Genomic DNA, 12,500 nt, shown 5'->3' with positions numbered 1-12,500 from the left:
CACACACACACACACACACACACACACAGAGGCGTTGGAGGCCTCTCTCCATGCCCTTGTTCCGGACAGCCCAATTATCTCTCTGCACCTCACTGTTCTCCCTCAGTTCTCCCTCAGTTCTCTCTCTCTCTCTCTCTCTCTCTCTCTCTCTCTCTCTCTCTCTCTCTCTCTCTCTCTCTCTCTCTCTCTCTCTCTCTCTCTCTCTCTCTCTCTCTCTCTCTCTCTCTCTCTCTCTCTCTCTCTCTCTCTCTCTCTCTCTCTCTCTCTCTCTCTCTCTCTCTCTCTCTCTCTCTCTCTCTCTCTCTCTCGTCCACATTCACGCTCCACTCTTTTTCTTTTTTTTCTTTTTCTCATCTGTGGCCATTTTTTGCTCTCAAACTTTTAATTTATTGACCATTAATTAGCTTCTAAAATTGTTTTTCTTTTTTTCTGTAAGGGAGATGTCATCATCTGCATCGTGTGTGTGTGTGTGTGTGTGCGTGCGTGTGTTTGTGTGTGTGTGTGTGTGTGTTTGTGTGTGTGTGTGCGTGCGTGCGTGCGTGTGTTTGTGTGTGTGTGTTTGTGTGTGTGTGTGTTTGTGTGTGTGTGTGTGTGTGTGTGTGTGTGTGTGTGTGTTTGTGTGTGTTTGTGTGTGTAATGCCCTGAACACACTCCAGCGTTCACACACACACGGAAAGAAAGAAAGAAATGAAACGCAATAACAGACAAACGAAACTGGTTTTGTTTTGTGCTGATTGGATTTTTCAGATTAATGTTGATGTCTTTAATCGATTGTGACTCAGCATATTTGTTTGCGCTCAGACTCCAGAATTGCTGATTTTCTTTTTAATAATAATAATATTAACTTTATTTCTACGTTGCTTTTCAAAAAGGAGTTACAGAGCGCTTTACATCCATTTAAAACACAAAAGGCAACGTGAACAGGATATAATGATAAAAATAAATCAGACAGTGAATCAATAAAAGTGAAATACACCAAATTAAATATTGTGTTTTTAGGAGACTTGAAGGTTAGTGTCACCTTTATTTTTTATGTTTGTTGGAGGAGCGACCGGGAACGACGTACCGGAGGATCTCAGGTCGGGAGCTCAGCTCATGTTGTTGTTTTTTAGATCGTTGACAAGCTGACTGGGTAAAAAATAAAAAGGTATTTGCCATCTTTTAAAATCTACTTTGAAATAGTAATAGACTAAATACAATTTAGTAAAAACTTCATCCGTCGGGAAAATAATCACTTGTTTTTTTTTTCGGCGCCGTTGAGATGGCTTTTTGAAACGCTGTGAAAAAGTAAACAATAATCTTTCAAAATAGATGGAAGAAAACCAAAATAAAACGACTACAATCAATTAATCAAACTTTATTTATATGACAGTTTTTTAACATTTTGATTGATGAAAATGCGATTAGAACAAATTAAAAAGAAAATAAGACGATTTAAAAACCGCTTTGAGACCGATGCAGGCGACACGATAAAAGAAACGTAGGAAATAGATTAGAAGCTAAAATGATAATAAAAGTGGGGAAAAAAAAGTTGAGAGAAGAACTAGAAACTAAAAAAACAGTTATAAAAATAAGGACGATGCTAAAACAATTGATGACGAGGACACAAACAGGACGTGAACCTGCAGCTCTGTGCGTCGTTTTACTTTCTTTTGCAGTAACTTCTTCCAAAACAGCGAATGAACCGAACGCCGGCGAGGCCGTCGCTCGGCGACGCCGTCGCTCGGCGACACGTCGGCGCTGTAATAGGCTCGTCGTGTAAAAGGTAGCCGACGTGGGAGCGCTGCCTCTGATCCCGGCAGCGTGGGAGACTGAGAGGAGACTTCTGAGGAGAGCTTTTACCCCCCGCTGGGGACACCAGCTTTAAGGTGACTTCTTCTTATAGGGCACATGTACACACACACACACACACACACACACACACACACACACACACACACACACACACACACACACACACACACACACGGAGCATCTCCTACTTCCAGTAGTCTCCCTCCGTCTCTTCCTTGTCTTTCTCTTCACAGTTAAATAAAACCGAACTTTAAATAAAAAAATTTTTAAAGAAAAAGAGACGAGGAAATGTGGATAATAGAAATATAAAACGTGACAGTTGATGGTGCCGTACACACCCCTCCTTCTCTGTGTGTGTCTCTCTCCATGTGACTCACTCCCGCTGCTTCAATCTCCTAGTAAATGATAATGAACCTCTATCTGTCTCAGTGTGTCTCGGACACGCTGGCGCCCCACACCACCTCGCAGCCTTTGAGCTTTGTGTGTCTCTGTGTGTGTGTGTGTGTGTGTGTGTGTGTGTGTGTGTGTGTGTGTGTGTGTGTGTGTGTGTGTGTGTGTGTGTGTGTGTGTGTGTGTGTGTGTGTAAAAGGGGGATGTTTGGGGGGGACCGGGGAGCATACCATCTCATTCATATAAGCCCATGTGGCACAGGCACACACACACACACACACACACACACACACACACACACACACACACACACACACACACACACACACACACACAGCCATTGAGTCAGGATTAGGGCACCCTTGTGTCGGCCTTTGAGGCACAAAAAGATAGGAATCTGTGTGTGTGTGTGTGTGTGTGTTAGTCAGTATGGGTGTCATGGATGTGTGATTGAAGACGTTATTAACCCCGCGGTCCCCTGCAGCTCTGCAGCTGAAGTTCCACACACCGTGTGTGTGTGTGTGTGTGTGTGTGTGTGTGTGTGTGTGTGTGTGTGTGTGTGTGTGTGTGTGTGTGTGTGTGTGTGTGTGTGTGTGTGTGTGTCTATGTCTGTGTGTGTGTGTGTGTGTGTGTGTCTATGTCTGTGTGTGTGTGTGTGTCTATGTCTGTGTGTGTGTGTGTGTGTGTGTCTATGTCTGTGTGTGTGTGTGCACGTTTCGCACTTGCAGAAGATAAGTGACAGAAAAAAAAAGACGCAGATTGTGTTGACTGTGAATCGTCTGTGTGTCTCTGACTCAGGTTTGTGTGTGCGCCGCTCGGCAGGGGGCCACAGATTGGCCCACAGAAGGCACCATCTGATGTCTCCGGGCAGTGCGGTCCGACGGTGTGCGCGCGTGTGTGTGTGTGTGTGTGTGTGTGTGTGTGTGTGTGTGTGTGTGTGTGTGTGTGTGTGTGTGTGTGTGTGTGTGTGTGTGTGTGTGTGGCCCCCAAACGGTGTGTGTGGGCGACTGGGGCTTCGGTCCTGCATGGTACAATGGTGATAAGGACAACAGGCGGGAGACCTGATCGTCAGGGGATGCATATGTGTGTGTGTGTGTGTGTGTGTGTGTGTGTGTGTGTGTGTGTGTGTGTGTGTGTGTGTGTGTGTGTGTGTGTATGTATGTGTATGTGTGTGTTTGACGCCCACCTTCATCTGGCCTTTCTCCATGGGGGCTGTGATGTCACTCACACCTTCTTAAAATAGACTCGGATACAAATAAATACTTGTTCAATCCCCAAGAGAGGAGGGAGGCTGGTTGCGTGTGTGTGTGTGTGTGTGTGTGTGTGTGTGTGTGTGTGTGTGTGTGTGTGTGTGTGTGTGTGTGTGTGTGTGTGTGTGTGTGTGTGTGTGTCATATTTAATATTGAATTTTAGAATAATATTGAAAATTTAATTTAATATTCAATATAACTTTATTTTTTACTAATTATTGGTCTGTTAAATGTGACCCGTTTGGTGAAATCGGGTCTTTTTTTGTTCCTGATCACAGACTGTTTATAAAAGAGTTCGTAGCTTCAGGTCTGTAAAATGGTTCTGATCCAGAAGTATCTTCAGCTGCAATACCAGTGAGTGCCACTAGAGGTCGGCTCCAAAAAGCCTCCGGCTCCATAGACTCCCATTCAACTTCTCTCATCAAATCCAAAGTGAATAAAATGTGTCCATCAGTTATCTCGGTGTTGTTAGCTAAAGTCACTCCTTCTTCTTAGTTTTCTGGAGGTCCATCTGAAAATAATCCCTCATTCATTAGAAAAGAAGATTCAAGAAGACCTGTTTTAATACATTTTCAGTGATGCTTGCTAACCAACGTTTGATCTCTGATAACGACATTAAAGCTCTTTATTATATGTGTAAAAGTAGTTTTATCCTGAATGCATCATCTTGCCAGCTTTTACAGGTTGATGAGTGAAGTGAATCATCTTTATCTGAATTAAAGAATTGATTACGGGCGGTGAATCCGTTCGAGATGAACAAGACGGCGACTCAGATCAAGAGGAGGAAGTACGTCCGTGTACGAGGACGGCGAACCGGAGACCGCACGAATTAATCAGCTCGTGACGGACCGAGCGGGACGAGGAGGGGAGGGATGGGCGAAGTGAGGGATGGGCGAGTTACTGCGTTGGGGGTGGGGGGGTGGGCAGATAACGAGGACGGAGGGAGGGAAGGGATCACCGTGGGGGGGGGCAGATGAGCCACAGACCCGGTAGGGAGGACAGGCAATTACCAGTCGGGGCGGACGTGGTACTGAGTTCGATGTGTGAGTGTTGAAAGTGCAGAGAGACGGGAGAGAACAATTTAACTAATCTGTAGTTCTGCAGATTAATAAAATGGTTGGAGGGATGCAGTCAGGAAAAGTTCTGTTCAGGAGAATAATCCAAATCAGTGACATCACTGATGAAACAAGACCCGTTGGTGTATATTTTATTGCTTATTTATTAGTAAAATGATAATATCAGTATGAAATATTACCATGACCTTGACGAGGGGGGAAAAACACGGAGTTAGAACTACAGAGCTTTTACTGCGTTCAAATGGAACTCATGGAAACACTGTTGCTAGGCAACGTGGACGGGCGTCTAGAAGCCACAGAGGCTAACAATTTAGCATGCTAACGGGGGCGAGTGACATAATGCAGGAAATACAAAGACACAGATGGAAAAGAAGATTTGAACATCCTCCTCAGACGTTAGCTTGTGATCTCCGTTACGAAAAGAAACTCGACACGACTGAAATTACAACGTTTTAGCGTAATGTCCAACCAAACGTGACCTCTGACCTTTCTGCTGCACAGCGGGGAACATTTATACTTGTCAATATTGTACTCTTACGTCAAACCATTTGGCCTGTGTGTGTGTGTGTGTGTGTGTGTGTGTGTGTGTGTGTGTGTGTGTGTGTGTGTGTGTGTGTGTGTGTGTGTGGGTGGGTGGGTGGGTGTGTTGTTATTTTTCACCCACCAGCTTCCATGAAAGTCTCCGAACATTTCGGCATAAAACGTGCGTGATGAGCGTCGCATGAATGTTGTGCCGCGCCGCTGTGTTTTTCTGGCGTCTAATCCAGTCTAATAATCATAATAATATCTACTAATAATCCGTCTAATCCAGCACATGTGTGTCTGTCTCCTATTTGCAGAGGAGGGCATCAATCACGAGTGCAAGCTGTGTAACCAGATGTTTGACTCACCTGCCAAGCTGCTTTGCCACCTGATAGAGCACAGCTTCGAAGGCATGGGAGGTACCTTCAAGTGTCCCGTCTGCTTCACAGGTGAGAGACAGACACACACACACACACACACACACACACACACACACACACACACACACACACACACACACACACACACACACACACACACACACACACACACACAGGTTTACCTTCAAGGACAGTCACTCAGATAACTCCCTCTCACTTGTGTTTAGTGCTTCAGAGTCGATACAGAAACATCGAGATGCATTATTGTACACAGTGATTTTATTTATTTATTAGCTTCATGCAAAATGTAGTAAACAGGAAAAACCTTAAATCGATTTTTTTTTTTTCTGCCGGTTCTCCTTTGTGCACCTGAACACCAAGTTTCAAACATCTCGGGAGAACCGGCTGCAGGTTTTGTTTGTTTGTTTATTTAGATCCTCATCAGCCTGGTTGTCTTCATAATTTACATATAGAGACGCTACAAAGATACGCTTTTATATACATCTCATACAATACACAAACATTGTTTTACTAACCAAATAAAACTGTAAACAATTAACACAACACCTGCTCTGATTGGATGTACCGTGATCCACGAGATAAATATCAGTTTTGACATAAAATTCCAGATGTGTTGCAGATGTGTGACAAAAACAAACCAAAAAAACATTTAAAAAAAAGTACCACTTTTATTTTGAAGCTTCCCATCATGCAGCTGTTTGCCGCCAGCGTTGTCATGACAACAACGTCCAAAAAAAACAACAACGAAGGCGGTCACGTGACCAGATGGCTGCAAACAGTAGTACTTTTAATGACTTTTAATTTCATGTTTTCTCCAGTTTAGTGTTGATTCTTGAAACCTGATGAGCTTCAACCGTTTAACAAAAAGCCTGCATGCATTTTTATTTTTTGTATTTCATATTTTTAATAGTGCATTTCACTGAAAATAATTCTTCATAGCTTCTGACTGTACCAATGAATAATAAAAAAAAAACATCTTTGGGGATGCAGGATTAAAACACAGAGCCTGAAACGTTCCCACAGAACTGGACATCCTATTATAATATTGAAAAACATTGAAAAATGATTCATTTTGGCCTCAAAATCTTATCACCTGTTATATTTAATAAATATATGAATACAAAGCCCCGAAGTGTTCACACCATCCTCATTAAAACCACGGAGGTTAGTGCTGCTCTTTAAATCTTCTCTATGATCTGCTTGGACCTGTTGTCTCTCCGGATCCACCTGCATCATCATGTATTCAGTAAAATGCGCTTTAATGGCTGTGGGGGGGGTTATATTATTTTTTTAGGGGGGTGGTACTACAGCGGGACGCCGCCGCTAGAGAAACACTGCGTGTGCAAAAGTTCACACAATAATATCTCCAAACCGGTCAAATAGGAAGTAGCTTTAAAAAAAACCTTGTTTTAATCCACTGGAGGGCCGAAATGAGGTTTCATCACTCCATCACTCGCTTTCCCTCCCTCGGTTGTTGTGTTGTGTTGTGTTGTGTTGTGTTGTGTTGTGTTGTGTGTGTGTGTGTGTGTGTGTGTGTGTGTGTGTGTGTGTGTGTGTGTGTGTGTGTGTGTGTGTGTGTGTGTGTGTGTGTGCTTACCCCCTATCCCCCTCCCCATCCCCCCCAGGTATACACAGCAACGCTTTAAACTTTAACTCTATTCCTTGGTGGCTTATGAATTAGTAAGATGGGCACCGCTCCTGTGGGGAGGCTTAATAATTCAACACGAACACACTCACAGTGAAAAGCAAAAGTTTACTGAAACAAAGAGGAGAGAGAGAAAGAGAGAAAGAAAGAAAGTGTGTGAGACAACACTGGAGCGGAAGTAAAAAAATAAAAAAGGAGATAATTTATTGATAAATATCGCATGTTCTGCTGAGGATAGCGCTTCCTGTTTTCTCTCGTCTCTTTATTCTCCCCCGAACACTCAGTTGTGTGTGTGTGTGTGTGTGTGTGTGTGTGTGTGTGTGTGTGTGTGTGTGTGTGTGTGTGTGTGTGTGTGTGTGTGTGTGTGTGTGTGTGTGTGTGTGTGTGTTATTTGTTCTGCTGCCATTCATTCCGTTCTTCCATAAATAGAATAAATGCTTCAGTCTTGCAGCGTTTATCGTACAACAGAGTCTCAGAAGATCCGAGCAGGCGGCAGTTTCTTTTAGCAAAAAAACAAAACGAATCGTACTTGAAACCCTGACGAGTAACTGGAAGAGAATCCGTCGCGTCATCACGGTCGGTTCTTCGTCAGCTCGGTTAACGAGTCGTTGGTGTTGTTAGCGTGGTTAGCTGCTCCTTAACGTGAGTTTAGCAGTTCGTTAGCTTTGTTTCAGCAAAATTAGCTCCCCGATAATTTGTCACCAGAACATGTGGAACTCAGGAACCGATGACGATGAAGCAATAAAGTTATTAAATGAAATGAAAGTTAAAACTAAATTATGAGCGGTTCCTCGTCGGGGTCGTAGCTTCCTCCTGCTCCGTGCACACGCGTGACACACGCCTGAACCCGTCCAGTCTTCTTCCACCGACAGAAACACAATCAGCTTCCTGCAGATTTCAATCATGAATTCCAACAACGATCGCAGCTCATCAGTCAAATATCACGACAGACGTTTTGATTTGGAAGCTGCTGAAAAAACGACCTTCACTTCAGCTTTTGAGAATATATTTCAGTCGCCGTGATGGTTGGTTGTGTTGCCTTCGCTGCGTGACTCTGCTCTGTGTTGGTCCCTCTCCTAGTGTTCGTGCAGGCCAACAAGCTCCAGCAGCACATTTTTGCCGTGCACGGTCAGGAAGACAAGATCTACGACTGCTCCCAGTGTCCGCAGAAGTTCTTTTTTCAGACAGAACTACAGGTAGGACACCTTTTTTTTTTTTTCATTTGACCTCTGACCTGATGCTCCTTTTCTCTCTAACTTTTAATCACAAGCTCCTCCTACTACACTTCCTGTCTACCTCCTTCTTTCCATCTCTCCTCACGGGAGACCGCAGGGCTTCTGGCAGCCGTCGTATCATTAAGGGTCCAGACACATTAGGTGTGTGTGTGTGTGTGTGTGTGTGTGTGTGTGTGTGTGTGTGTGTGTGTGTGTGTGTGTGTGTGTGTGTGTGTGTGTGTGTGTGTGTGTGTGAAGATGAGAGGAGGACATAAGTCACCCCGGAGTAGGTGCAGGTCCAGCTGTGGCCGAGTCTGCGATGATGTAAACCTTCCCGTCGTCCTCCGTCTCTTGTCGTTCCTGTTTTTTGGGCAGCAGAGCGTCTTCAGGTCAAACATCCGCCGCGTTAAAGGTGAAATCTGCAGGTTGATGAACCGTTGATGGATTAAAACACAGGATTAGTTGTATGTGAACAGAGCAGCTCGACCACCTGATCTCCTGATCTCCTGATCTCCTGATCTCCTGATCTCCTGATCTCCTGATCTCCTGATCTCCTGTCCAAAAAGTATTTACAGAACTGAAAAAAAAAAACAAAAAAAAAACATCGTTTGGCTTTCAAAGAAATCTTTTTATGCTCCGAATGTATTTTTTGTTTTTCATTTTTTTGGGTCCAAGGACGGTCGAACAATCACACTTCATCTAAAACCTGACATGTCAGAATAAATAGTAATAATAATAGTAATAATGGTAATAATAGTAATAATGGTAATAATAGTAATAATAGTAATAATGGTAATAATAGTAATAATAGTAATAATGATAATAATAGTAATAATCAGTCAGTCTGAACACTAACAGCAGATTCAGCTGATGTGAAGTCCGAGAGAAATACTGCAATAAATTTAATTGTAATAACGATTAATTGATTCTAAGAAGGCCAGACACGAAACACAAACAAACACACACACACACACACACACACACACACACACACACACACACACACACACACACACACACACACACACACACACACACACACACACACACACACACACACACACACACACACACACACACACACACACACACACAAAGTGGCAGTGATCTAGGACCAGAGGTGGTGGGCATATGGCCGGCCAGTCCATTTACCAGCAGGGTGACTGCTGGACCCTGTCGGTTAATGTGCACACACACACACACACACACACACACACACACACACACACACACACACACACACACACACACACACACACACACACACACACACTCCACACACTACACGCACGCCCGCTCCGTCCCAGATGACTTCTCTGCTGCCGTCTGAGCAGGTCACAACATCTTCATGAAGGATGATGAAGTGAATCAGTCGCTCGCTGTTTGGTGTTTTTTTTTGTTATTGAGGAGACGTGAAGTCATGAACACGTTGTTCAGAGGTTCAACGATCAGGAAGAGAAACAACACCGTCGTTAGTGTTGTAAGACATATAGCAATCAGCTGGCTGTCAACGTGAGTTTAGCTGGTTTATTGTGAAATTAGTTTGAACTAAATCGTTTTTCAGATTAAACAGAAATAAATGTTTTTCCCCCGTTTAGTGTGAATCAGATATTTGTCCTCGATGCTGCTTTTATGCGTCACTCTGCTTCTTAATCAGATTTTACAGCTGAATCTGAAGTTTAATATCCAGTTACTGTGTCTGAGGACAGGAAGTTCACAGCTCGGCTCAACGACACGAAGCCGTTCGTCTCCGTTATCGATTCGTTGAAATCGAAAGTTTCGTTTTCAAGTTGAACTTCTTTTTTTTTTTTTCCCGACTCCATCAGAGTTCCTTCTTCCTCTTTGGCTGCTGCGCTGTAGCTATATCCATCCTGTTACTCTTTGGTCCTGGCCCAAGTGTGTGTGTGTGTGTGTGTGTGTGTGTGTGTGTGTGTGTGTGTGTGTGTGTGTGTGTGTGTGTGTGTGTGTGTGTGTGTGTGTGTGTGTGTAAAAGCTCGCAGCCTGACCTGCCGCACCTCCATCGCCCCGTGGGAGGCCTCTCTAAGTGGGCTAGACAGAAAGGCTGACTGGGGAGATGGAGAGCTCCAACCACGGAGGTTAATGCCACTGCTAGCTGTTATCACGTGTGTGTGTGTGTGTGTGTGTGTGTGTGTGTGTGTGTGTGTGTGTGTGTGTGTGTGTGTGTGTGTGTGTGTGTGTGTGTGTGTGTGTGTGTGTGTGTGTGTGTGTGTGTAGGGTAATTCGTGTGTGTATTAATGAGGTGCGGATGGATGAAGAAGGCCTGTTGGCCAGCTAGAAAAGGCTTTGGCCTCTTTCAACCCCTCAGAGGGGGCCGTAGAATGTCCACCTCTCTCGCTCTCTCTCTGTTGGTTACACACACACACACACACACACACACACACACACACACACACACACACACACACACACACACACACACCCGAGGGTCCCTGCAGCGTGGACACACCGCTGCATCATCCTCCCTCCACCTCCGTCCCTTCGTTCACCGACAAACTTCACGTTTTTACATCCATCCCTCATCCAGCACTTTCTCTCTCTTCCTGTCTCCCTTCTCTCCCCCCACCACCCTCCCCCCCGACTCTCCCACCCACCCCCTCCGTCTGTCCCAGAAGAACCAGCCCCTATGCATATTTTAGCCCCCTCTCCTCTCTTCCTCTCTTCTGTGCCTCTCCCCAGTGCCCCATAAATAGTGCAGACGTAAGCTGGTAAATAAGAAATGTTTTGGTGTGTGTGTGTGTGTGTGTGTGTGTGTGTGTGTGTGTGTGTGTGTGTGTGTGTGTGTGTGTGTGTGTGTGTGTGTGTGTGTGTGTGTAAATAAAAAATGCTGTGGCCCTGATCAGTGAGGTCCTTCTCTCTCTCTGCCTTTACTCCCAGACTTCACAGACGACTGTCTTTCTTTCCGTCTTTTGTACTTTTTGGTTTTTTTCTGTCTTAGCAACGACTAGAGACATTTTTTTTTTTTATTTCATTCACCAGAAAACACATTTTCATATCTTTTAAAAGCACCCTTAACTGCATAATTCCCAGTTTTGCATCTCTATCCAAATATCTATATTATCTGCAGCCTTCTGATTTTGTTTGGAGGACCGTCTCCCTCCTATATCCTCTCGAGCTTCACCTCCTCCTCGAGCCTCCAGGGGGTGCTGTACCGCAGCATCTGACCCTCCACGCTTCCTCCCATCTCTCTCTTCATCCATCACTCTCCCACTCCTCCCCAATCATCTCTTTTTTTTATTTTTGCCTCTGCGTCCGCTGCGCTACAGCGTTTCCTTTAGCTCTGGTAAATATTTAAACAGCGCGAGCTGGGTGGATCACTGGTCAGATGAATAAATGGATATGTGTGGGGATCCTTTTGTGTGTTTGTGTGTGTTTGTGTGTTGGTTTCCTCTGCAGGATCCCACCCTCCACCCTTTTTTCTTTTTTCCCTCCCCTCCTCGTCTCGCTGGTGTTGAATATTGGAGAGTTGTGCGTGCACACGGAGATGAGCGGAGATGTGTTCCCGTGCAGACAATTAAAAGAGCCTGTAATGAAAAGCCGACATGTGAGGGAGCACACGGACAAATCAACAGGCAGAAAGACATTTTGCATGAGAAGTTTCATCGGTGTCATGTTATTCGTTAGCGTGCGGCCGGTTTGAGTTCCTGCGTGTCGTCTGTGCCTCGAAAGAGAGCGAAATATTTATATATATCTAAACCCTGAAAGCAGAAGTGATGAATAAAAGCTTTTATTTTGGTGGTTAATGCAGAGCTGAAGAAAAGACATGTTTCAGTACCTGCTGCTGGTATCAGGACAGAGAGAGAGAGAGAGAGTGTGTGTGTGTGTGTGTGTGTGTGTGTGTGTGTGTGTGTGTGTGTGTGTGTGTGTGTGTGTGTGTGTGTGTGTGTGTGTGTGTGTGTGTGTGTGTGTGAGAGAGAGAGCTGTGTTTAGTAGTCTGTCTGTGAATAATGTTGTCTTTGTCTTTGTCTGAATCTAAGAGGCTCACTGTCTCCCTCTAACTGAATTATGGAAAGGTGTGGATGTAGCAGAACTGGCAATAAGGTTCATGTGTGTGTCTGTGTGTGTCTGTGTTTGCCAGCGTCTGGATGTTGCTCCGAGTGTTGTGTCAAGTCATAGTGTGTACTCTCTGATCCATGTATCCCCTGGCTCTCTCTCTGTGTGTGTGTGTGTGTGTGTGTGTGTGTGTGTGT

At 44.6% G+C, this 12,500-nt stretch overlaps 1 protein-coding gene across 7 annotated transcripts in view; it reads left to right on the top strand.

Moving 5' to 3' along the window:
- znf423 (zinc finger protein 423) overlaps positions 1-12,500 on the top strand; it is a 150,714-nt gene that overhangs the window by 128,782 nt on the left and 9,432 nt on the right. For all 7 annotated transcript variants that reach the window (XM_069716886.1, XM_069716889.1, XM_069716892.1 and 4 more), the window contains 2 exons: positions 5,350-5,481; positions 8,159-8,274. In XM_069716886.1, the coding sequence (XP_069572987.1) occupies positions 5,350-5,481; positions 8,159-8,274 (248 nt within the window). The remainder of the gene's footprint in view (positions 1-5,349; positions 5,482-8,158; positions 8,275-12,500) is intronic.

The sequence above is a fragment of the Brachyistius frenatus genome, unplaced genomic scaffold (assembly GCF_029030835.1).
Source record: "Brachyistius frenatus isolate BFR_SWC_R1_liver_20210118 unplaced genomic scaffold, ASM2903083v1 Contig_164, whole genome shotgun sequence".
Taxonomy (NCBI): domain Eukaryota; kingdom Metazoa; phylum Chordata; class Actinopteri; family Embiotocidae; genus Brachyistius; species Brachyistius frenatus.
This window is presented reverse-complemented; position numbering and strand designations above follow the sequence as displayed.